The following is a 27,724-nucleotide window of genomic DNA, read 5'->3' as shown; positions in this document are numbered from 1 at the left end:
AAGCCTTTCCCCTTGGTGGAAGGTTCGATTGAACTGACTGATTGAAGATAGTTGGCATCGTAAGCAATGGCAGCATGAGGAAAACCTTCTTTACTCAGCGAGTTGTTAGAATATTGAACGGACTACCTGAGAGCATGGGAGAGGCAGATTCAGTCAAAGGGCGAACTGGATCATTATCTGAAGAGAAAATATTTTCCGAGCCATGGAGAAAAGGCAGGAAAGTCGGACTAGGTGCGTTGCACTAGCAGAGAAGCCAATTGGCCTCCCTTTCTGTAACTATTTTATGATTCCATGATACAGAAATAGGCAGCAGTGCTTTTTAGCTCCTGGTGAGTGATTAGTGGACACCCGAGAGTCAGATCAACAGATTTAGTCACTATGAGACTCAGGATGGGTAGCCAGGTCACAGCACATGGTAATCATACTAGGCTGGAACGGTGACCACAGTACAGAGTGCCCAGACACTCAAACACGAATCGCAAGCACTGGGACACTGGTCACACTGCAGCCAAGCTGAAGCACCAAGATGTTGATCAAATACGATTGTATTTGGAGAGCTGGTGTAGTTTTGCATCCATACTGAAGCGTGTTGCTTTATATTAAAACAATTGATGGAGAGTTAGAATTACAACAACTCCTTACAAAGTAATTAAAACTGGAGAAAGCAGATTTGAATTCATAGGCAGAACCAGTCCAACGCCCCAGAGGTCAATAAATATTAGCACAACTTCCAACAATTCTTCAACTGGCTCATTCCTCAACTTAAGAAGCACAAGACCAGCTTTCTAAGGTGCTTAAAGTCAGATCGTTGTCAATCTCATTGTCCTTTATGAAGGCTTTCAGGAGAGGGACAACGTTTCTCTAAGAACTATGTCTCATGACACTTTCTGTTCACAGGCCTGAGTCTGGTTATGATACACTGCAGCCCAACCCTATGCCAGTGCAAATCTTTTAACTCTACAATGTCACACGATGAAACATTCCTGGGATTATGCTGCCAAGCAAGACTGCACTCACCTTTGACCTGTGAGAGCTCCAGTCAGTTCCTTGCTGCCAGATCCTGGGTGACTCACCGACAAAGTTAAGGATTTCCCTACCCCACCTGCCAGCAAGGAAAAATAAATCAAATCGGCTCCATCAGCCCGCTTCACTGAGTTAATAATTACTGTGATCAGACGACATTACTGCTCCAGCTTGGTTAAAAACTCTTTCCTATTTTACTCAAGTATCTAACAGCAGTCTTCATTCTCCTTGGTCTGGCTGTTACCCCACACTCTGGGGTCCAGAGTCCTCTGGCTTTCTGGTGCCCAGCAAAACATATTCAGATTTCTCAAGGGAACAGATGAACTGACACCAGGTACAAAAGTAAAATACGGCACATGCAGGAATTTGTAATAAAATCAGGAAATATTGAGAATACTCAGCAACTCTGACAGCAACTGTGGAAAGAGAAACAGAGTTCATGTTTCAGGTCAATGACCTTTCACCTACCCAGTCAACCTATAACGTCAACTTTTGTTTCTGTCTGCAGAGTTTCTCCAGACCTGCTCGGTATTTCCAAGATAGTTTTTTATAATACCCAAACATGTTCAGAATTGCCAGACCAGCTTTCAGAGAGAATTGCCCATTTCGATTTAACTTTACAATGTCCCCTCTACCCCGGATTGCATTGTTGAGGCATTTTGTTTGAGAACTTTTCCTTGTGTTCAAAACTATTCCCATTGACTGCAATCGCCAACATTGAGCACAAGATACAAGCTGGAGCAATCCTTTGAGCTACTACCAATGTGCTCCCTGTGCGAATAGAAAGCTCACAGAAAGCATATTACAATTATTTTAGAGAGATTCTGGTGAGAACAGCTCCTTTCCTACCTCAGCAGGCCTGGTGGTTGTCATCTCTAGGACACATGCTTCACAGAAGTCATCCTTTAAGGTGTCTCAAGTTTAACTTACTGGTTCATCTTTAAGATTTACAGTTAGCTTCCTTTTGCTCGGTTTGCAGGATCACTGTGTGATATGGACCGACAACCCAAAGTGTGAGCTCTGCACTCAATCTGGTGAGGTCGCACCCACAGGGCTAATGTCTGCTTCCCTGGGTACAATATTCAGCTTTAAACAAGCCTGACTCCCAGGACCAAGTGCAGTGAAAGAGAAGAACAAGCACAATGTGATAAATATCCTGCATGCTTTAGAACAGGGAAACTTACATTATTAGGTGAGTAAAACAGGAGGCAGTGCAGCATTTGGCGGTCATCACTACATGCCCTCTTCAACTAGAGGCTCCTACTTGCTTCTTCTCCAAAGCTCCTCCTCACCAATCCTGTTAGTTTCATGTTGGGTTTTTATACTGGCTGACATAGCTCCTCTTAACCTCCTCCACAAGTACAATATTGATGGTGCTACAACCAAGTTTTCCAAAGTTGGAAAAAGATTTGTGAACTCCTCTAGCTATCTATGCACATGCGTGTATGACATCCAGCAGAATATGTTAACCACTTTCTACTTGCTTTGCAATTGGATTTATTTGTTCAGATTGATGCTGATTTTGAATTCCCGACTCGGGCACACAACAGAACACTCTCATAACAGTTTCGAGAGAATGAAGGAACATCAGCTCCAAAAGTAATGGAGGAGCAGGGAGCTGCAGCAGGAAGGAAATGGGAAAAGGACCGCTTCCCTTCTCCCTCAAGGGCCAGTTGTTTTTCTGCTCTTACAGGGCACTGAACTGTGGTATGAAGCCGAATGGCATGATGCCTACTTACCCTCCTTGGCACCTGTGTAAGGCATGGTCACAGCTGATGTCTCTCCTTGGGAGAGAATGGTTACTTTGATCTTGGCTCTTTTTGCAGGCTTGGCAACCACTTGAGTTGGACTAGATGTCTGCCGCCTTTTCAGCTGGCTCTTCACGTCCTCCTTCTCCACCATCTCTTGCTGTTCCGATGAGAGTGGAACTGAAATTCAGCAATGTACATTGTCAATGGTGGCCCACCAGAGAAAAACAACATTAAAAGTTGCAGCACTCAAAACATTTAAGCATCTCATTTAATTGCTAATGGACAGTCAGCATTGGTTAAGAGTTAAGCTGATGTAGTGTGATGGAATACCCTCCTGTGATGCTGACATCCCAGTGCAGTACTGAAAGTAACACACGGTCAAAGGTGCCATTTTTCATATGAGGCATTAGAATCAAGGCTCTGTCCACCCTCTAATATAAAAGATTCCATTTCACTTATCAAATAGGAGGGAGGGAGCTTGGAAATCTTAGAAATTTGTGGACCCAGCGGGGTGTGGCAGTAATCCAGAGATTACTACATAGGAGGTTGTACTTTGTAGTTTATTTCCTAACTACCTGCAGGACCTCATCCCTCTTTCAACCAATCCCATTGGAACTAACATTGACCATGATGCCTAGCTGCTCACTGTCTCTGTATGTTCTGCAAAAGCTCGTGGCATCCTTTACTCTGACACCAGGGTGAGGCGTTTAACTGCCTGATCCTCCTTGCCTGTCTGGCATTCACACATTCCCTTGTTGTCTGCACACTCTTAAGATGTGGGTGCAGGTCAGTGGGACTAGGCAGAAAAATGGTTCGGCACAGCCAAGAAGAGCCAAAAGGCCTGTTTCTGTGCTGTAATGTTCAATGGTTCTATGTAGTTTCATCTCTTCTGGAAACTTGCTATCCACCATTTGTGAGATAGGATATAGCGTAATGGAATACTCTCCTGGATGAGAGAAGCTCAACAGCCCTCAAGAAGCTCAGCATCATCCAGAATAAAGCAGTCGTTCCCTCAATATTGCTCGCACAGAACCCTGGAACTCACTTCTTCACAGCACTGTGGGTGTATCCACACCACGTGGTCTGCAGTAGTTCAAGAAGGCAGCTCACCATCACCTTCTCAACGGCAATTAGGGATAGGCAACAAATGCAGGCCTAGCCAACAATGTCCACATCAGGCAGTTAAATGCAACAGTCTCCTAAGTGCACCTCACTCTCTAACCGGTATTTAGAAAGGGCAATTTCCCCCCGAGAATACAGCCAGAGTTAAGGCCACAGAGTAACAGTGGTTCAACTGTGGAGGAGAGGAAAGCAATAGGGATGTGTTTCCGTGACTGCAGACCTCGCCCTGGTTTCAGTTAGGAAATATATTACAAAGTAGAACGTCCTATGTGATAATCTCTGGATTACTTCCAGTATCACGTGCTAGTGAGTGCAGTAATTGCGAAAAGTGCAGCTGGATGCTTGGCCAGAGCGATAGTGCAGCAGGAAGAGCTTTCGATTTCTGCAGCACTATGACTGGTTTTGGCAGAGGTGGGACTTTGTACAAACCACACTGGTCGCATCTCAACAGGGCCAATGTCATCCTGGAGAGATTTGTTTGTGTTGTGGGGAGAAGATGGAAACCCGATGTAGATTTACAAAGTTAGAAAGAACAGACAGAAAATTAGCAAGCGAGTTTGGAAGATCTAATGCGGAGGCTCAGGTGGAGCATAGAACACCAGCATGGACTGCTCATGCTGAATGGTCTGTGTTTTCAAGATGGCATCAGAGCGTGGCGACTTCTTGCAAGCTGTTCCCAGCATACCCTCTAACTCTATCTTTTACTCTTGCTCTATGCTTTTAAAACTTAACTCTAACTCTTTTAAACTTTCTAACAATGTTCTATTTCAATCTCTTACAGATTTGGCTGCTGTCAGACTTTTGAATGGACCTACCTTATATTAAATTGATCTTTCTTTACACCCGAGCTATGATTGTAACACTTTATTCTGCACTCTCTCTCCTTTCCTCCCCCCCCATGTATTCCAAGAATGGTGTTTGGTCTGTATAGCGCGCAAGAAACAATACTCTTCACTGTATACTAATACATGTGACAATAATAAATCAAATCAAAGTCTATTTTGTATAAGTATCTGATACTTTCCATGCAGATCGCAATAAGAAATGGCCCCTTGAAATTGCCATGCATGCCCGGCCAGGGAAAAATTTTCAAACTGTCTACAAACCAACAAACTGGCCAGACACTCCAATGTTGATGGCGTCCCCTCATCTCATTTAAAAACACTTGACCATCCAGTTGAGATGCTGAGAGCTACAAGGCTGGAGAGTGGGGTTACTCTTTCTTTTGAGCAGCACAGACACGATGGGATGAATGGTTTAATTCTGTCACAGATTGTTCTGTGTTTCCATATTATCTTATGGTCATATTGCAGGTTCATGAGAGTGTGCTGTATGCAAAGTGCATGCTGTATTCTAGACATTCCATAAGTGAACACATCAAAAAAGTACAGTAGTGACTAAAGCACTTCAGGATGTCTTGGGATTGTGAAAAGCACTATAAGCTGGTTAGGGTTTAGAAAAACAAGAGATGATCCCTCAGAACCTATGCAGTTCACAGAGGGTTTGACAGGATGGGTGCAGAGAGGCTGTTTCCAATGGCTGAAGAGTCTGGAATTCAGGCATTCCCTCGGGATGAGGAGGAGGCCATTTTGGATTAAGATCAGGAGAAATTTCTTCACTCAGGGTTGTGAATCCCTGGAGTTTGCTATCCCGAGAACCCTGTATGCTCAGTATATCCCAGGCTGGAATTGAAAGAATTTTGATGAAAATCAGGGATATGGAGACCAGAAGCGAAAGTGAGGCGACTGAAGAGGTTTAGCAATGATTTTGTTGAACGGGGAGTAGGTTCCAAAGGCTGTATGGTCTACTCCCGTTCCTTACATTCTTAAATTCAAGTTTTCTTGCTCAATCTATAAGATTCAGTATCTGGAATTCATATCCTCAGTTTCATTCATTGATATGCTCCAAGCTGGAGGAGTCTGGGAACAATGTCCTGCAGACAGGAAAACCCAGAGCACCGGAGGCCAGAGAAAGAGTGAACCTGGTGGGGAGCAGCTGATCGAGCAGTGCAGCACATTCAGAGCAGCAGCAGCTCTGTGATGCGAGAGCGGGAATAGTCGTGTTTCTACAAGCTCCGGGGCTTTACCCTGAAGTGTATACTCCGTGCTATATCCTCGGAACATTTTTGGTGGAGTATGGATGTTAGAATGCCGACAAGTGTCAGGGAAGTCGGTGATAAAAAACAGCAGTCTGAGGCACCTGGGGCGGAACTGGGCCCAAGGAATTGCAGGAGATGGCTGCGAATATTATTATAGTTATTGATGACAAACTCGGTGTTTTGACATAGAGCATTAATGCTCACTCAGATGAACTGCAGAATAACGACAAAGAGGCTCAGTGAGGTGGAAGATAGAATCCTTAATGTCGAAAGGTTTGGCGTATCAGCTGCATGATATATCGATATCCTGATGGAGCTGGAAAATCAGGGCCAGAGGAAGAATATCCTGTGATTGGTTTTCCAAAGGGAGCTAAGGGCAGGCTCCCAGTTAGATATTTTAAAGGCGGGATGCCATGTTTTTTAACCTCAATATAAAGGAAGCTTCAAGCGGGGCAGCATATCCGATCCTTGAGGTCCAGGGACAACTAACTTCCACAGCCTATTATAGGTTTCCTGACACAATATGTGGATAGGCCAACAAGAGGTGGGGCCACATTGGATTTGGTACTGGGAAATGAACCGGGCCAAGTGTTAGATTTGGTTGCGGGAGAGCACTTTGGAGATAGTGACCACAATTCGGTGTCTTTTGTTATTGCAATGGAGAGGGATAGGACCGTACGGCAGGGCAAGGTTTATAATTGGGGGAGAGGTAATTATGATGCAATTAGGCAAGAATTAGGGGGCATAAGATGGGAACAGAAACTGTCAGGGAAAGGCACCAATGAAAAGTGGAACTTTTTCAAGGAACAAATACTGTGTGTCCTTGATAGGTATGTCCCTGTCAGGCAGGGAGGAAATGGCCGAGTGAGGGAACCATGATTCACAAAAGAGGTGGAATGTCTTGTAAAAAGGAAGAGGGAAGCTTATGTAGGGATGAGGAAACAAGGTTCAGATGGCTCGATTGAGGGTTACAAGTTAGCAAGGAATGAGCTGAAAAAGGGGCTTAGGAGAGCTAGGAGGGGGCATGAGAAGTCCTTGGCGGATCGGATCAAGGAAAACCCTAAGGCTTTTTACTCTTATGTGAGGAATAAAAGAATGACCAGGGTGAGGTTAGGGCCGGTCAAGGACAATAGTGGGAACTTGTGTATGGAGTCAGTAGAGATAGGAGAGGTGATGAATGAAAACTTTTCTTCAGTGTTCACCAAGGAGAGGGGCCATGTTTTTGAGGAAGGGAAAGGGTTACAGGCTAATAGGCTGGAGGAAGTAGATGTTCGGAGGGAGGATGTACTACTAGCAGTTTTGAATAAACTGAAGGTCGATAAGTCCCCTGGGCCTGATGAAATATATCCTAGGATTCTTTGGGAGACAAGGGATGTGATTGCAGAGCCTTTGGCTTTGATCTTTGGGTCCTCACTGTCCACGGGGATGGTGCCAGAGGACTGGAGAGTGGCGAATGTTGTTCCTCTGTTTAAGAAAGGGAATAGAAATGACGCTGGTAATTATAGGCCAGTTAGTCTTACTTCGGGTGGTTGGTAAGTTGATGGAAAAGGTCCTTAGGGATGGGATTTACGACCATTTAGAAAGATGCGGATTAATCCGGGATAGTCAGCACGGATTCGTGAAGGGCAAGTCGTGCCTCACAAATTTGATAGAATTTTTTGAGGAGGTAACTAAGTGTGTTGATGAAGGTAGGGCAGTTGATGTCATATACATGGATTTTAGTAAGGCGTTTGATAAGGTCCCCCATGGTCGGCTTTGATGAAAGTAAGGAGGTGTGGGATAGAGGGAAGGTTGGCCGATTGGATCGGTAACTGGCTATCTGATCGAAGTAAGAAGTTTAACAACACCAGGTTAAAGTCCAACAGGTTTATTTGGTAGCAAAAGCCACACAAGCTTTCGAGGCTCTAAGCCCCTTCTTCAGGTGAGTGGGAATTCTGTTCACAAACAGAATTTATAAAGACACAGACTCAATTTACATGAATAATGGTTGGAATGCGAATACTTACAACTAATCCAGTCTTTAAGAAACAAAACAATGGGAGTGGAGAGAGCATCAAGACAGGCTAAAAAGATGTGTATTGTCTCCAGACAAGACAGCCAGTGAAACTCTGCAGGTCCACGCAACTGTGGGAGTTACAAATATTGTGACATGAACCCAATATCCCGGTTGAGGCCGTCCTCGTGTGTGCGGAACTTGGCTATCAGTTTCTGCTCAGCGACTCTGCGCTGTCGTGTGTCGTGAAGGCCGCCTTGGAGAACGCTTACCCGAATATCTTTTTAGCCTGTCTTGATGCTCTCTCCACTCCCATTGTTTTGTTTCTTAAAGACTGGATTAGTTGTAAGTATTCGCATTCCAACCATTATTCATGTAAATTGAGTCTGTGTCTTTATAAATTCTGTTTGTGAACAGAATTCCCACTCACCTGAAGAAGGGGCTTAGAGCCTCGAAAGCTTGTGTGGCTTTTGCTATCAAATAAACCTGTTGGACTTTAACCTGGTGTTGTTAAACTTCTTACTGTGTTTACCCCAGTCCAACACCGGCATCTCCACATCATATCTGATCGAAGACAGAGGGTGGTGGTGGTGGATGGAAATTTTTCGGACTGGAGGCAGGTTGCTAGTGGAGTGCCACAGGGATCAGTGCTTGGTCCTCTGCTCTTTGTGATTTTTATTAATGACTTAGAGGAGGGGGCTGAAGGGTGGATCAGTAAATTTGCTGATGACACCAAGATTGGTGGAGTAGTGGATGAGGTGGAGGGTTGTTGTAGACTGCAAAGAGACATAGATAGGATGCAAAGCTGGGCTGAAAAATGGCAGATGGAGTTTAACCCTGATAAATGTGAGGTGATTCATTTTGGTAGGACAAATTTAAATGTGGATTACAGGGTCAAAGGTAGGGTTCTGAAGACTGTGGAGGAACAGAGAGATCTTGGGGTCCATATCCATAGATCTCTGAAGGTTGCCACTCAAGTGGATAGAGCTGTGAAGAAGGCCTAAAGTGTGTTAGCTTTTATTAACAGGGGGTTGGAGTTTAAGAGCCGTGGGGCTATGCTGCAACTGTACAGGACCTTGGTGAGACCACATTTGGAATATTGTGTGCAGTTCTGGTCACCTCACTATAAGAAGGATGTGGAAGCGCTGGAAAGAGTGCAGAGGAGATTTACCAGGATGCTGCCTGGTTTGGAGGGTAGGTCTTATGAGGAAAGGTTGAGGGAGCTAGGGCTGTTCTCTCTGGAGCGGAGAAGGCTGAGGGGAGACTTAATAGAGGTTTATAAAATGATGAAGGGGATAGATAGAGTGAACGTTCAAAGACTATTTCCTCGGGTGGATGGAGCTATTACAAGGGGGCAGGACTATAGGGTTCATGGTGGGAGATATAGGAAGGATGTCCGAGGTAGGTTCTTTACTCAGAGAGTGGTTGGGGTGTGGAATGGACTGCCTGCAGTGATAGTGGAGTCAGACACTTTAGGAACATTTAAGCAGTTATTGAATCGGCACATGGAGCACACCAGGATGATAGGGAGTGGGATAGCTTGATCTTGGTTTCAGATAAAGCTCGGCACAACATCGTGGGCCGAAGGGCCTGTTCTGTGCTGTACTGTTCTATGTTCTATATGTTCTATGTTTCCAGTGCTTCAGGGACTGCCAGTCGTGGTGGGAATTGGCTCTATGATGGGGCAAAAGTGTCATCCTTCTCAATAGCAATGCAGCAAAAACGCAAAGGCTTCAATGTGGTCAGAAAACGTTTGAAGACTTTTGCAATTCAGAATGACCTGCACTATCCTGAGGAGTCCATTCGGTTAGAACCATAGAAAAGTTACAGCACAGAAGGAGGCCATTCAGCCCATCATATCCATGCCAGCCCAATGATACCAAGGTGCCCTTTATAATCTTATCTTCCTGCACCTGGGCCATAGCCCCGTAGCTTAGAGCACTTAAGGTGCAGATCCAGGGACTTTTAAAAGCTGTTTAGGGTCTCTGTCTCCACCACCAATTCAGGCAGCTCTTGGAAAAAGTTCTTGCTCATCTATCCCTCTACGGCCACTTATCTTGAATCTATATCCCCTGGTTCTAGAATTCTCCACCAAGGGAACATTTTTTATCCTGTCCACTCTATCTCTTCCTCTCATAATTTTCAACACCTCTATCAAGTCACCCTTCAGCCTTCTTTGTTCCAAGGAAAATAATCCCAACCTATCCAATCTCCCCCACAGCCACACTTTTCCAGCCCTGGCAACATTCTTGTAAACCTCCTCTGCACCCTCTCCAGAGTAATTACGTCCTTCTTGTAATATGGTGACCAGAACTGCACACAATACTCCACTTGTGGCCTCACCAGTGTTTTATACAATTTCAACAATCCCGCTGAGGCTTTGGATGTTTTAGAATCCATGAAAAACAATGATTCAGAATCGTGATCTGCAATTCCTCATTAATCCTGGACTATACCCTCAGTAATTACTTCCTTGTGTTGATCCTGCACTCTGCTTTTTCATATTGGCCGGGATAATCCTGTGACTGAGCCATGAGGCGAGTGTCTCAGAACATCCTGTTTAGTCACATTTCCAGTTCTTTGTCAATCCTTGTTAATCACTGAATGTATCCCCTTTAACTCCATCTCTTAATTGATCCTGCTACAATGTGATTTGCCACATTGATTGGGGCAATCCTGAGTGTACATGATAGCTAATGTTCGCTCTTTATCCTGATGTACACAGCAGCATCCATTTATCATTAATGGAATGCATCTTACTATGTACTTCTTGTTCTGAAGGAGTGGTTTGTGTAGGTTGTATGGTACAAGAGTTGCGCTATTTTTATCCATTGCCTCATCTTATATTCCTGGTACATTTGGCATTGGACTTTTTCACCAGATATCCTTCATTGCAATTGTGGTCAAAATGGGTAGCAGTTGCAGGGAGGTGGGCAAGTGTTTTAATATGAAGGTAATGGGTGGGGCCCCAAGAGTCATCGCAGTGGGCGAGGAAAATCCCCAAGAGCTTAAGGGCTCACCTATTATTTCAGTTGTTTTGGGGTTGTGGAATCCTTGCTCAACTACTGCTATGGGACAGACAAACTATATATCCTGGGAAGAGACGCTGTATTGTATTATTTGTGGTTAAATAAGCAATGGGAATGGCTATAATAAAAATTTGCTCCTGGTATGTGCGAGGAATTCATCACCCTATTAAAAGAAAGAAGATCTTATCTTTTCTTAAGAAGGAGAAAACTGACAAAGCGGTTGGAAAAAACTCATCTGGATGACTGGGAGCACATCAAACTCAAGAGAGAGTAGCTGGGGCAGGTATTATTGCTTCTTTCTCGACCAGTAGTTGAGGGCAGCAGTGTTAGAACATAGAACATAGAACATAGAACATTACAGCGCAGAACAGGCCCTTCGGCCCACGATGTTGCACCGACCAGTTAAAAAAAAAACTGTGACCCTCCAACCTAAACCAATTTCTTTTCGTCCATGAACCTATCTACGGATCTCTTAAACGCCCCCAAACTAGGCGCATTTACTACTGATGCTGGCAGGGCATTCCAATCCCTCACCACCCTCTGGGTAAAGAACCTACCCCTGACATCGGTTCTATAACTACCCCCCCTCAATTTAAAGCCATGCCCCCTCGTGCTGGATTTCTCCATCAGAGGAAAAAGGCTATCACTATCCACCCTATCTAAACCTCTAATCATCTTATATGTTTCAATAAGATCCCCTCTTAGCCGCCGCCTTTCCAGCGAAAACAATCCCAAATCCCTCAGCCTCTCCTCATAGGATCTCCCCTCCATACCAGGCAACATCCTGGTAAACCTCCTCTGCACCCTCTCCAAAGCCTCCACATCCTTCCTGTAATGTGGGGACCAGAACTGCACACAGTACTCCAAGTGCGGCCGCACCAGAGTTGTGTACAGTTGCAACATAACGCTACGACTCCTAAATTCAATCCCCCTACCAATAAACGCCAAGACACCATATGCCTTCTTAACAACCTTATCTACTTGATTCCCAACTTTCAGGGATCTATGCACACATACACCTAGATCCCTCTGCTCCTCCACACTATTCAAAGTCCTCCCGTTAGCCCTATACTCAACACATCTGTTATTCCTACCAAAGTGAATTACCTCACACTTCTCCGCATTAAACTCCATCCGCCACCTCTCGGCCCAACTTTGCAACCTGTCTAAGTCTTCCTGCAAACTACGACACCCTTCCTCACTGTCCACCACACCACCGACTTTGGTGTCATCAGCAAATTTGCTAATCCACCCAACTATACCCTCATCCAGATCATTAATAAATATTACAAACAGCAGTGGCCCCAAAACAGATCCCTGAGGTACACCACTTGTAACCGCACTCCATGATGAATATTTACTATCAACCACCACCCTCTGTTTCCTATCCGCTAGCCAATTCCTGATCCAATTTCCTAGATCACCCCCAATCCCATACATCTGCATTTTCTGCAGAAGCCTACCATGGTGAACCTTATCAAACGCCTTACTAAAATCCATATATACCACGTCCACTGCCTTGCCCCCATCCACCTCCTTGGTCACTTTCTCAAAAAACTCAATAAGGTTAGTAAGGCACGACCTACCTGCCACAAAACCATGCTGACTATCACCTATCAATTCATTACTCTCCAAATAACTATAAATCCTATCCCTTATAATTTTTTCCAACATCTTGCCGACAACAGAAGTGAGACTCACCGGTCTATAATTCCCGGGGAAGTCTCTGTTCCCCTTCTTAAACAATGGGACAACATTCGCTAACCTCCAATCTTCTGGTACTATACCAGAGGCCAACGACGACCTGAAGATCAGAGCCAGAGGCTCTGCAATCACTTCTCTTGCCTCCCAGAGAATCCTTGGATAAATCCCATCCGGACCAGGGGATTTATCTATTTTCAGACCCTCCAGAATATCCTGCACATCCTCCTTATCAACTGTAATACTGTCTATTCTACTCCCTTGCAACCCAGTGTCCTCCTCAGCTATATTCATGTCCCCTTGCGTGAACACCGAAGAGAAATATTGGTTCAATGCTTCACCAATCTCCTCCGGTTCCACACATAACTTCCCTCTGCCATCTATAACTGGCCCTAAACTTGCCCTAACCAACCTTCTGTTCTTGACATACCTATAGAACGCCTTAGGATTCTCTTTAACCCTATCCGCCAAAGTCTTCTCATGTCCCCTTTTAGCCCTTCTAAGCTCGCTCTTCAACTCCCTCTTAGCCAATCTAAAGCTTTCTAGTGCACTACCCGAGTGCTCACGTCTCATCCGAACATAAGCCTCCTTTTTCTTTTTAACCAACAAAGAAACTTTTTTGGTGCACCACGGTTCCCTAGCCCTACCAATTCCTCCTTGCCTGACAGGGACATACCTATCACAGACTCGCAGTAGCTGCTCCTTGAAAAAACTCCACATGTCGGACGTTCCCAGTCCCTGTAATCTCCTAGTCCAACCTATGTTTCCTAATTCTCTCCTAATAGCCTCATAATTACCCTTCCCCCAGCTAAAACCACTGGCCCGAGGTTCATGCCTATCCCTTTCCATCACTAAGGTGAACGTAACCGAATTGTGGTCACTATCACCAAAATGCACACCAACTTCCAAGTCTAGCACCTGGTCTGGCTCATTTCCCAGCACCAGATCCAATATAGCCTCACCTCTAGTTGGCCTGTCTACATACTGAGTCAAAAAACCTTCCTGCACGCTTTGAACAAAAACTGACCCCTCTAACGAGCTAGAGCTATAACAATTCCAGTCAATATTAGTCAAGTTAAAATCCCCCATAACAATTGCCCTATTACTTTCACTCCTAAGCAGGATTGACTCCGCAATCCTTTCCTCAACCTCTCTAGAACTTTTAGGAGGTCTATAAAAGACTCCCAACAGGGTGACCTCTCCTCTCCTATTTCTAATCTCCGCCCATACTACCTCAACAGATAAGTCCTCATCAAACCTCCTCTCTGACACTGTGATACAATCTCTGACCAATAATGCTACCCCTCCCCCTCTTCTACCTCCTTCCCTACTTCGACTAAAACATTTGAACCCCGGGACCTGCAGCATCCATTCCTGCCCCTGCTCTATCCATGTCTCTGAAATAGCCACAACATCGAAGTCCCAGGTACTGATCCACGCTGCAAGTTCACCCACTTTATTGCGAATACTCCTGGCATTGAAGTATACACATTTCAAACCCTGCTCCACCCCACCTCTGCAATGCCGTGCATTGCAGTCCCCATCCATGCATCCCTCACTTTCAGCCCCACTACTCAGGATCCCTCCCCCCCCCCGAATCAGTTTAAACCTCCCTGCATGGCCTTAGCAAATTTACCCCCCAGGATATTGGTCCCCTTCTGATTAAGGTGTAGACCATCCTTCTCATAGAGGTCACACCTTCCCCAGTACGAGCCCCAATTGCTTAAGTACCTGAACCCCTCCCTCCTGCACCATCCCCTCAGCCATGAATTCAAACCTTCCCTCTCCCTATTCCTCTCTAAACTATCCCGTGGTACAGGCAAGAGTCCAGAGATAACCACTCTGTCAGTCTTGGCCTTTAGTTTCCACCCCAACTCCATAAATCCCTGCCTAATATCCCCTTCCCCTATCCTCCCTATGTCGTGTGTCCCCACATGTACAATAACTTGTGGTTTATCTCCCTCCCCCCTAAGAGTCCTGAATACCCTGTCAGACACATCCCGGACCCCAGCCCCTGGTAGGCAACACACCAACCCTGAGTCCCTACCTTTAGTTCCGACCCTCCTATCTGTCCCCTTAATTGTGGAGTCCCCAATCACAAGGCCCAGTCTTTTACAGCCCCTAACCACCTGAGCTTTCTCACTCGGCTCACCCCCAGAGATCTGCTCTCTATGCTCAGTTGATTCCTCCTCAACTGTAGCCTCCAGCACCGAAAACCTATTATGGAGGGGAACCGCCCCAGGGGATTGTCTTCCCGATTGCTTCTTACCCCTCCTCCTGGCATTGACCCAAGCCTCATTTCTAGGAGTTACTATTTCTCTATAACTCCTATCAACTTCCACCTCCGCCTCCCGAATTATGCGGAGTTCCTCTACCTCCCCCTCCAGCTCCTTTACACGCTCCTCCAGAAGCTGCAATCTAATGCACTTCTTACAACTAAAATCTCCTGAAACACTACTGGATTTCCTCACCACATACATCCCACAGGAGATGCAGCATACTGCCTGAACTGCCATCCCTGAAGCCATTACCAGCAAGAAAAAAAGAAAACAAAAAACTTCCCCACACTTATAATTAGGTTAGTTAATAAGAAACTGCCTTTTATTTGGGAAAGGGGGTAGGTGTGTGGTTGTCAAGGGGCTGGTATATGGGGAGACTGTATCAATAATGAATGTTTATGGTTCCCCTAATTATCTCCCGGACTTTGTCACTGAGGATTTTGGGTGGCACAGTGGATAGCGCCAGGGACCCAGGATCGATTCCTGGCTTGGGTCACTGTCTGTGTGGAGTTTGCACATTCTCCCGTGTCTGCGTGGGTTTCCTCCCACAGTTCAAAGATGTGCGGGTTAGGTGGATTGGCTATGCTAAATTCTCTGTTAGTGTCATCGAGGGATCAGCAGGGTAAATATGTGGGGATAGAACCTGGGTGAGATTGTTATCAGTGCAGGCTCCATGGGCCGAATGGCTTCCTTCTGCACTGTAGGGATTCTATGATTCTATTCTATGGACTTTGCTGAACTGGCCTCCGATGGAGGAGATTGTAAGTGCCATCTTAACCCACTAATTGATAAACTCCCTGTTTTGGGAAACTCTCCTCCGTGACAAGCTCGGGCGTTGGCCTCGGCCTCAGCTTGCGAGGAGGTGCCTTATTTAGATGCATGGAGAACTTCCCATCCCAAGGATAAAGAGTACACTTTTTTTTGTGTCACACCAGGTTTGACTATTTTTCTGCGCCAATGGTGACCCTGTAGTCGGTTGTCTCTTGTACTTTTGGTGGTATTGTGATCTCTGGCCACGCTCCAGTTTTTTTTAGAATTTGTTCTCTAGTGGGCGCCCAGGTCCTGGAGATCAGATGCATCTTTACTTAAGGATCATTATTTCATCTCGTACTTCAAGACTGAATTTGATATTTTTTTATTCAGTCAATTCTCTTCCTAATGTGAGCCTTTCAATTCAATGGGCCGAAGGGCCTCTTCTGCACTGTCGTATTCTGTGATTTGATTCTGTGGGAGACTTGCAAGGCCTTTGTTAGAGGTTTAGACATTCTCCACTAGAAAGAGACATAGATTGATGGAACGTGAGTTGGAGGTTCGGTTAGCTGAATTGGAACAAAGAACAAAGAACAATACAGCACAGGAACAGGCCCTTCGACCCTCCAAGCCTGCACCGCTCATGTGCCCACTAGACCATTCTTTTGTATCCCTCTATTCCCAGTCTGTTTGTGTGGTTATCTAGATAAGTCTTAAACGATCCCAGCGTGTCCGCCTCAATCACCTTGCTTGGCAGTGCATTCCAGGCCCCCACCACCCTCTGTGTAAAATACTTCCCCCTGACATCTGTGTCGAACCTTGCCCCCCTCACCTTGAACCCGTGACCCCTTGTGTTCGTCACCGCCGACTGGGAAAAAGCTTCCCACTGTTCACTCTATCTATGCCCTTCATAATTTTATACACCTCCATTAGGTCGTCCCTCATCCTCCGTCTTTCCAGGGAGAACAACTCCAGTTTACCCAATCTCTCCTCATAGCTAAGACCCTCCATACCAGGCAACATCCTGGTAAACCTTCTCTGTACTCTCTCCAAAGCCTCCACGTCCTTCTGGTAGTGTGGCGACCAGAACTGGACGCAGTATTCCAAATGTGGCCTAACCATCGTTCTATACAGCTGCAACATCATATGCCAACTTTTATATTCTATGCCCCGTCCAATAAAGGCAAGCATGCCATATGCCTTCTTCACCACCCTCTCCACCTGTGCTGCCACCTTTAAGGATCTGTGGACTTGTACACCCAGGTCCCTCTGTGTGTCTATACTCCTGATGGTTCTGCCATTTATTGTATAGCTCCCCTTTACATTACATCTACCGAAATGCATCACTTCGCATTTATCTGGATTAAATTCCATCTGCCATTTCTCCGCCCAATGTTCCAGCCTATCTATATCCTGCTGTATTCTCTGACAATGTTCATCACTATCCGCAACTCCAGCAATCTTCGTGTCGTCTGCAAACTTACTGATCACACCAGTTACATCTTCCTCCAAATCATTTATACATATCACAAACAGCAGAGGTCCCAGTACAGAGCCCTGCGGAACACCACTGGTCACAGACCTCCAACCGGAAAAGACCCCTCCACTGCTACTCTCTGTCTTCTATGGCTAAGCCAGTTCTCCACCCATCTAGCTAGCTCACCTTTTATCCCGTGAGATTTAACTTTTTGCACCAGCCTGCCATGAGGGACCTTGGCAAACGCTTTGCTAAAATCCATATAGACGACATCCACGGCCCTTCCCTCGTCAATCGTTTTTGTCACCTCCCCAAAAAACTCAACCAAATTTGTGAGGCATGACCTCCCTTGTACAAAACCATGCTGTCTATCGCTAATGAGATTATTCAGTTCTAAATGCGCATATATCCCATCTCTAAGAATCTTCTCCAACAACTTCCCTACCACGGACGTCAAGCTCACCGGCCTATAATTACCCGGGTTATCCTTGCTACCCTTCTTAAATAACGGGACCACATTTGCTATCCTCCAATCCTCTGGGACCTCACCTGTGTCCAGTGAAGAGACAAAGATTTCTGTTAGAGGCCCAGCAATTGCATCTCTCGCCTCCCTGAGGAGTCTAGGATAGCTGCCATCTGGCCCTGGGGATTTGTCTGTCTTAATGTTTCCTAAAAAGCCTAACACTTCCTCCCTTGTAATTGAGATTTTTTCTAACGGGTCAACACATCTCGTTGAGACACTACCAGTCAACATGTCCCTTTCCTTTGTGAATACTGATGCAAAGTATTCATTTAGGATCTCAACTACTTCCTTTGGTTCTGAGCATAATTCCCCTCCTTTGTCCCTGAGAGGTCCGATTCTTTCCCTAACAACCCTCTTGTTCCTAACGTATGTATAAAATGCCTTAGGATTATCCTTAATCCTGTCTGCCAAGGGCATCTCGTGACCCCTTTTTGCCCTTCTAAGTCCCTGTTTGAATTCTTTTCTACTTTCTCTACTGGAGAGGGAGTCCAGTAGGGATTCTTGTCATGTGAAGCTGAAGGAAATTGGTGTAGTTTGGGCAACACTGGACTGTTTGTTGACCCAACATGCAGAGAGGAGTTTGAGGTTTTCTAAGCTGAATTGTATGAATTTGGGAATAACACATTACACATTTGGCTTTTATTACGAGGAAGAAATTGGACTCTTGGACATATCTTCTGTGGTGGACTCCAAGGGAAATAGGAGGATTAGGGCAGAAGATATTAACAAGGCTTTCACACCAATTTGTTTAAATCGGAAACATGCTGAGGATGCTCTGGTACTTATGGTCAGTCCGTTCATTTGGCATAGGTTCATATGGTCAGTAGATTCGCTACCTCAGTCACTCCATGAGGCGAATATTTCCCTAATCCTGAGCTGTGGACTTGTTACAGCCCATTTCTTTATTGTACGTTGATTCGAAAGTGTTGTCTAAAGTTCTGGCGACGTGCTTGGCAGAAACCCTTCCTGTGATTATCCAGGGTGATCAGACAGGATTTATTAACGGTTGGAACTCATGTAATAATGTTAGGAGATTGCTGGATATTATCCAAGTCTTTGGATATTCCTAGTAATAAAAGCCAAATGTATACTGTGTTATTCCCAAATTCATACAATTCAGCTTAGCAAACCTCAAACTCCTCTCTGCATGTTGGGTCATCAAACAGTCCAGTGTCGCCCAAACTACACCAATTTCCTTCAACTTCACATGACAAGAATCCCTACTGGACTCCCCCTCCAATTCAGTAATCTCCCTCGCTGTCAATAAAGCCTTTGATAGGGTAGAATGGAATTATTTGTTCTACAAGTTGCATAATTAGGAGGATTAAGAGGGGACTTTGTGAAGTGGATTCAAATACCCCAAAAGAACCCATTGGCAGTGGTCCTTACAAATGGCTATAGGTCAGAGAATTTTGGCCTTCAGAGAGGGACAAAGCAGGGATGCCCCATCTCCTTTTGTTCGCTTTAGCTATTGAATCTTTGGCTAGGGCTATTAGACATGACCCCCCCCCCCAGATATGTCTGGTGGAGATAGGCAGCATAAAATTTTTCTTTATGCAGATGACGTGCTGGTGTTTGTCTCCAAGCGGATTGTCTCTGTTCCTGCTATTATTGATATGGTGGCGAGGTTGTGTCTTTTTTCAGGTTATAAGATTAATTTCACAAAATCGGAGGCAATACCCCAGGGCAGGTTAAGCGGTAGACTACCTCCTCCTCCTTGTTTTCCCTTTAGACATTACTCCATTGGGGTTCACTTATCTAGACATTCATATTACCCCTGGGTTTTGGCAGCTATATTAGACAAACATCCCTCCATTACTGGCCTCTATTAATGTGGACCCACATCATTGGTCACCTTTACCAACTTCCTGGTTGGGTCGAACTGTTTTGATTAAGATGAATACATTACCAAGGCCACTTTATCCTCTGCAAAAAGCTTCTCCAAATACATAAAGGGCAAAAGAGTAAATCGGGAGAGTAGGACCTCTTAAGGATCAACAAGGTCATCTATGGGTGGATCCACAAGAGATGGTTGAGATCCTAAATGAATATTTCCCATCGGTATTTACTGTTGAGAAAGGCATGGATGTTCGGGAACTTGGGGAAATAAATAGTGATGTCTTGAGAAGTGTACATATTACAGAGGTGGTGGTGCTGGAAGTCTTAAAGGGCATCAAGGTAGATAAATCCCCGGGACCTGATGAAGTATATCCCAGGAAGTTGTGGGACATTAGGGAGGAAATTGCAGTCCCCTAGCAGAGATATTGGAATCATCAACAGCCACAGGTGAAGTGCCTGAAGATTGGAGGGTGGCAAATGTTGTGTCTTTGTTTGAGGAGTGCTGCGGGGAAAAGCCTGGGAACCACAGACCGATGAGCCTAACAATAACAGTGGGTAAGCTGTTAGAAGGTATTCTGAGAGACAGGATCTACAGGCATTTAGAGAAGCAAGAACTGATTAGGGACAATCAGCATGGCTTTGAGAGTGGAAAATCATGTCTCACAAATTTGATTGAGTTTTTTGAAGGGGTAACCAAGAAGGTAGATGAGGGCAGTACAGTCAACGTTGCCTACATGGACTTTAGCAAGGCCTCTGACAAGGTACCGCATGGTAGATTGTTGCATAAGGTTAAATCGCATGCGACCCAGGGTGAGGTAGCAAATTGGATACAAAATTGGCTTCTTGGCAGAAGCCAGAGGGTGGTTGTCAAGAGTTGTCTTTCAAACTGGAGACCTGTGACCAGCAGTGCACTTCAGGGATGGGTGTTGGGCCCACTATTATTTGTCATTTATATTAATGATTTGGATGAGAATTTAGGGGGCATGGTTAGTAAGTTTGCAGATGACACTAACGTTGGTGGCGTAGTGGACAGTGAAAGTTATCTAGGATTGCAACGGGATCTTGATCAATTGGGCCACTGGGCCGATGAATGGCAGATGGAGTTTAATTTAGATAAGTGCAAGGTGATGCATTTTGGTAGATCGAATCGGGGCAGGATCTACTCAGTTAATGATAGGGCATTGGGGAGAGTTACAGAACAAAGAGATCTAGGAGTACAGGTTCATAACTCCTTGAAAGTGGAGTCACAGGTGGACAGAGTGGTGAAGGCGGCATTCGGCATGTTTGGTTTCATTGGTCAGAACATTGAATACAGGAGTTGGGACATCTTGTTGAAGTTGTACAAAACATTGGTAACGCCACACCTGGAATACTGTGTACAGTTCTGGTCACCCTATTATAGAAAGAACATTATTAAACTAGAAAGAGTGCAAAAAAGATTTACTAGGATGCTACCAGGACTTGATGGTTTGAGTTATAAGGAGGCGGGATAGACTGGAACTTTTTTCCCTGGAGCGTAGGAGGCTTTGGGATGATCTTATAGAGGTCTATAAAATAATGAGGGGCATAGATAAGTTAGATAGTCAACATTGTTTCCCAAAGATAGGGGAGTTTAAAACTAGAAGGCATAGGTTTAAGGTGAGAGGGGCGAGATACAAAAGGGTCCAGAGGGGCAATTTTTTCACACAGAGGGTGGGTACAATTTTGTCTTTTAAAAAGCATTTGGACAATTACGTTGGTAAGATGGGTATAGAGGGATATGGGCCAAATGCAGGCAATTAAGACTAGCTTAGTGGTAAAAACTGGGTGGCATGGACAAGTTGGGCCGAAAGGCCTGTTTCTATGCTGTAAACCTCTATGACTCTCAATGCTACCTATCCTGTTGCCCGCTTAAAATAAGAAATTAATGGGTCATTTAGTTCCTTTGTTTGGAACAAGAAGCCTTGTTTAAAATTAGTTAAGCTGCAGTTGCCTGTTTCCAAAGGAGAGCTCAGGATGCCAAATATTAATATGTACCAGTTTGCTTCCCACCTTAAATTTACATCTGAATGGGTGAGGGAAGACCCCTCCTCCACATGGCTTGATATTGAAGCTGATCAGTCCTTGTACCGTTCAGTCACTTCTATTTCTTAGGGATCCTATGGTAGTGTTAGATAAGTGTGATTTTCCTGGTTATCTATGGTGCTGGCATTTAGTTAGTAAATTTTACAACACTCTGTGCTCCAAATCTGATGATAATACTTGGGACATGCTGTGGTCTTGGGAAGGCGACCTCACAGTAAAGAGTGATGAGGAGACACGGGGTAGTATTTGGGAATATGCTAATAAAATTTCAGTTTCTAATAAAACAAAAGAAACTCAGTTAAGACATTGCACCGTCTGCGTATTACTACAAGCTCGCGACACAGGTTTGACCCTGCCATATCGTCGTTGTGTCAGAACTCCAAGGTAGACGTGTGGGATTACCTGCATTGATTTTGGTCTTGTGTCAAAATTAAGGTCTATTAGTTCAATAATCTTAAAGAGCTTGAAAGGATCTTTGATGAGGCCCTTAGAGTCAAACCCTCACATCTAATACTGGGTCTCCCAGAAAAAAAGCAGAAATGCAAAAGGTTGTACAATATCTTAATATTTGCAGCACAGAAGCATGTCCTTTGCTCATGGATTAGTAATAGGCATCCTTCAATTTGGAATTGGCACACAATCATTCTGCAATGCATAACAGTGGAACTTTTGGAGTTGTTTATTTTGAGCTAAATCGGATACATTCCGTAAAGTTTGAGACTCTTATCCTAAAGCTCTGGGCTCCACATTGTCCAGTTTACTCCTGCAAGGTTTTCCCCAAGTTCTGTAGTTCTGTCACCGTTATCCTGCAAGCTTGGTTGTACCGCTGAACCAATAGTGGTTGGATCCTGTTATCCTGATATCCTCTCATCCTTTAATATATCTTTTTGTTACTTGTCTGGTGGGAAGTGCTTGATACAATGAATAATCCAAACCAGCTGTGTTGGTAATTCTTTTTCCCTCTTCCTACTTGTATTTGTTTGAGAATGATTCTGCTGTACCAATCACCAAGAGCTTGTTGCATTTTTGAATAAAATGAAAACATCTTCAATAAAAGTATCTATATTTTTAAAGCAGTGCAGCAGGAGCCAGAGACACAGAGCACCAGAATCATAGAATCCCTGCAGAGAGAGTGAACTAGGTGGGAAGCAACAGAGAAGGGTGGCGGGGACACATTACAAAGTGCAGCACAGTGAATCTTCACTGAACCCAGAGCTCCTGAGGTGACGTCAGGATTCAGACACGTGGCAAGAGGCAGCTGATTGGGTGAGTCAGGTCAGGTGATTCAGACTTGGCTGGTAAGCAACTACAATTCGGGACTGACCCTAAATAGCAGTAAATTAGAAAAGTGTAATATTAAGGAATTAACTGAGAAGCACCAGGGATGATTAAAAGTCAGAGCCAACATAATAAAGTGATAACTAATTATAAGTAATACAAGGATAAATAGGCCAATGTAGAGTTAGACAAGGAGACTAAGTTAAGGTAAGAGGGGTACACTTTAAGACTACATAATTTGAAAAGTTAGCAAGAAAAACAAAATAGGTTCAAGGCATGACAGTGAGGTCAGTTGAGGGGAGTGTGTGATCGGTCATATGTGAAAGTCATGACCATACCAGCATTCTAGATGACCAGTTATGCAAGAAGTACTCCTAACTGCAGAGACATGTTTTTGGAGCTCGAGCAGTGACTGGAGAAGCTGTGGCACATCCGCAAGGTTGAGAGTTATGTGGAAAGCATATTTAGAGAGGTGATCACACTGCAGCTCAAGGGACTGGAGGAAAGAAGGGTGACCATCGAACAGTCCAAGAGAAACAGGCAGGTTGTACTGGAATCCAACTGGGGTCCCGCTCCCAAATCGGTTTGCCATTTTGAAAGTTGATGAGGGTGCTCCCTCAAGGGTGTGCAGTCAGAGCCAAGCTTCTAGCACCACAAACGGCCTGACTGTACAGGAGGGGAGGAAGAAGGAAGGAGGAGGGATAGTGATAGGAGATTCATTATTGAGGGGAACGGACAGGCGCTTCTGCCTGTGTTGCCTCCCTGAACCAGGGTCAAGGATGTCAAGGCAGTAAAGAAGGCAAATGGTATCTTGGCCTTCATAGTGAGAGGATTTGAGTGTAGGGATGGTGATGTTTTGCTGCAATTATATAGGGCAGTATTGTGTGCAGGTTTGGTGTCCTTATCTGAGGAAGGATGTCCTTGTTATAGAGGGAGTACAGCGAAGGTTTACCAGGCTGATTCCTGGGATGGCAGGTCTGTCATATGAGGAGAGACTAAGTCAGTTAGGATTATAGTCACTGGAATTTAGAAGAGTGAGAGGGGATCTCATATAAACTTATAAAATTCTAACAGGGTTAGACAGGGTAGATTCAGAAAGAATGTTCCCGATGGTGGGGGAGTACAGAACTAGGGGTCATAGTTTGAAGATAAGGGGTAAACCTTTTAGAAGTGAGGTGAGAAGAGGGTGGAGAATTTATGGAATTCACTACTACAGAATGGAGTTGAGGCCAAAATGTTGTCTGATTTCAAGAAGAAATTGGATATAGCTCTTGGGGCTAAAGGGATCAAGGAATATTGGAGGAAGGGGGAGATTAGGATATTGAATTCGATGATCAGCCATGATCAAAATGAACTGCAGAGCAGGCGCAAAGGGCCGAATGGCCTCCTCCTGCTTCTGGTTTCTATGTTTCTATGTGACTGAACAGGCTGCAGGGCATCCTATATGAGGAGAGCGATAAGTCAGAGGTCATGGTACACCTTAGTACAAACGATATAGGTAGACTGAAGGATGAGGTCTTGCATCAAGAATTCAGGGATCTATACAGCAGATTAAAAAGCAGGATCTCAAAGGTTGTCATTTCTGGATTTCTTCCAGTGCCACATACTAGCGAGCACAGAAATATGAGAATAGGGCAGATGACTGCTGGCTCAAGAGTTGGTGCAGGAGAGAGGGTCTTAGATTTCTGGATCAGCGGGGCTGTTTCTGGGAAAAGCAGCACATATACAAGGAGGAAAAGTCACTAGAAAGCTCAGAGGAACAGAGGGATCTGGGAGTGCTAGTCCACAGATCCCTGAAGGTGGTTGCACAGGTTAACAGGATAATTAAGGTGGCATACAGAACACTTGCCTTTATTAGTTATGGAATTGATAAGAACAGGGAGGTATGTTGGAGCTGTACAAAAACTTTGGTTAGGCCACAATTGGAGCACTTTGTGCCATTTTGGCGGCCTGACCAAAGGATATGACAGCACTGGAATGTGTACAGAGGAGATTCACCAAGATATTGGATTTGATTTATTGTCACATGTATTAGTGTACAGTGAAAAGTATTGTTTCCTGCGCGCTATACAGACAAAGCATACCATTCACAGAGAAGGAAAGGAGAGAGTGCAGAATGTAGTGTTACAGTCATAGCTACGGTGTAGAGAAAGATCAACTTAATGCAAGGTAGGTCCATTCAAAACTCTGATGGCAGCAGGGAAGAAGCTGTTCTTGAGTTGGTTCTACGTGTCCTCAGACTTTTGTATATTTTTCCCGAGGGAAGGAGGTGGAAGAGAGAACATTCAGGGTGCGTGGGGTCCTTAATTATGCTGGCTGCTTTGCCGAGGCAGCGGGAAGTGTAGACAGAGTCAATGGATGGGAGGCTGGTTTGCGTGATGGATTGAGCTACATTCACGACCTTTTGTAGTTTCTTGTGGTCTTGGGCAGAGCAGGAGCCATACCAAGCTGTGATACAACCGGAAAGAATGCTTTCTATGGTGCATCTGTAAAGGTTGGTGAGAGTCGTAGCTGACATGCCAAAGTTCCTTGGTCTTCTGAGAAAGTAGAGGCATTGGTGGGCTTTCTTAACTATAGCGTCGGCATGGAGGGACCAGGACAGGTTATTGGCAGTCTGGACACCCAGAAACAGCCTAGGATAGAGCATTTAAGTCCCATAGGAGGCTATGAAGAGAAGCTGGATAGGCTTGGGTTGTTTGCTTGAGAGTAGAGAAGGCTGAGGGGAGACCTGATTGAGATGTATCAGATTATGAGGAGTATGGACAGAGTAGATAGGAAGCAGTTGTTCTCCTGAGTTGAAGCATCCATGAGGGGCATCATAATTTTAAGGTGAGGGGCAAGAGGTTTTGAGGGGATTTGAGGAAAGATTTTTTCACTCACCGCTGTGGGAGGGTAATTGAGGTGGAAAACCTAACAACCTTTAAAAAGTATGTGGCTGAGTACCTGAAATGTCAAAACGTTCAAGATTATGGGTCAAGTACTGGAAAGTGGGATTAGTGTCGATTTAGTGTAGTTTTGTCATTGTAGATTCAATGGGCCAAAGGGTTTTCTCTGTAAAAGAGACATAGTCATAAAGTTCCGAGACTTTTGCAAGTATCTAAGGTCTTTGGTAATTTCAATGGTCAAGTGATCTTACATTCAATGTTCTCTCTAATTTTTTGTTTTGCTGCCTATTCATTTAAGTACCGAGACCCATGAAATTATTTTGCACGGGGTAGTAAGTGAAAAGGGCCAATTTGTGCTTGGCCTGCACAGGAATTCCAGATTTAACGAGATCATCTCTCATTCCTCTAAACTCCATTTTACTCAGCATCTCCTCATCTGACAATTCAGTGAAATTATGTTGCAGCCTGCCTAAGGAAGTGCAGCATTCCTTCTGTACTGAGACCAAAACTGTGGTCTCACCAAAACTCTGTAAATGTAACAAGATTTCCTTACCGTTATACTCCAAGTCCATTGTAATAAACATCAGCATACCATTTGCTTTCCAAATTGCTTGCTGTGCTTGCAATTTATGATTGCGTTCTGTATACAGCATACACAAAATCACTCAGAGGAATTGCATTGTGTATAGAGCATACACAAATAGCTCAGAGGATTGCATTGTGTATACAGCATACACAAAATCACTCAGAGGAATTGCATTGTGTATAGAGCATACACAAATAGCTCAGAGGAATTGCATTGTGTATAGAGCATACACAAAATCACTCAGAGGAATTGCGTTGCGTATAGAGCATACACAAATAGCTCAGAGGAATTGCATTGTGTATATAGCATACACAAATCGCTCAGAGGAATTGCATTGTGTATAGAGCATACACAAAATCACTCAGAGGAATTGCATTGTGTATAGAGCATACACAAATCGCTCAGAGGAATTGCATTGTGTATATAGCATGCACAAATCACTCAGAAGAATTGCATTGTGTATAGAGCATACACAAATCGCTCAGAGGAATTGCATTGTGTATAGAGCATACACAAAATCACTCAGAGGAATTGCATTGTGTATAGAGCATACACAAAATCACTCAGAAGAATTGCATTGTGTATAGAGCATACACAAAATCACTCAGAGGAATTGCATTGTGTATAGAGCATACACAAATCGCTCAGAGGAATTACATTGTGCATAGAGCATACACAAAATCACTCAGAGGAATTGCATTGTGTACATAGCATACACAAATCGCTCAGAGGAATTGCATTGTGTATATAGCATGCACAAATCACTCAGAGGAATTGCATTGTGTATATAGCATACACAAATCGCTCAGAGGAATTGCATTGTGTATAGAGCATACACAAAATCACTCAGAAGAATTGCATTGTGTATAGAGCATACACAAATCGCTCAGAGGAATTGCATTGTGCATAGAGCATACACAAAATCACTCAGAGGAATTGCATTGTGTATACAGCATACACAAAATCACTCAGAGGAAATGTGTTGTGTACAGAGCATACACAAATCGCTCAGAGGATTGCATTGTGTATATAGCATACACAAATCGCTCAGAGGAATTGCATTGTGTATAGAGCATACACAAATCACTCAGAGGAATTGCATTGCGTATATAGCATACACAAATCGCTCAGAGGAAATGTGTTGTGTATATAGCATACACAAAATCACTCAGAGGAAATGTGTTGTGTACAGAGCATACACAAATCGCTCAGAGGAATTGCGTTGTATATACAGCATACACAAATAGCTCAGAGGAATTGCGTTGTATATACAGCATACACAAATCGCTCAGAGGAATTGCATTGTGTATATAGCATACACAAATC

At 44.4% G+C, this 27,724-nt stretch overlaps 1 protein-coding gene across 2 annotated transcripts in view; it reads right to left on the bottom strand.

Annotated features, from left to right (window-relative positions):
• kansl3 (KAT8 regulatory NSL complex subunit 3) overlaps positions 1 to 27,724 on the bottom strand; it is a 147,389-nt gene that overhangs the window by 52,683 nt on the left and 66,982 nt on the right. For both annotated transcript variants that reach the window (XM_078239692.1, XM_078239693.1), the window contains 2 exons: positions 2,763 to 2,951; positions 1,018 to 1,102 (listed from right to left, as the gene is read on the bottom strand). In XM_078239692.1, coding sequence (XP_078095818.1) covers positions 1,018 to 1,102; positions 2,763 to 2,951 — 274 coding nt within the window. The remainder of the gene's footprint in view (positions 1 to 1,017; positions 1,103 to 2,762; positions 2,952 to 27,724) is intronic.

Source organism: Mustelus asterias, chromosome 22 (genome assembly GCF_964213995.1).
Source record: "Mustelus asterias chromosome 22, sMusAst1.hap1.1, whole genome shotgun sequence".
Classification (NCBI taxonomy): Eukaryota; Metazoa; Chordata; class Chondrichthyes; order Carcharhiniformes; family Triakidae; genus Mustelus; species Mustelus asterias.
This window is presented reverse-complemented; position numbering and strand designations above follow the sequence as displayed.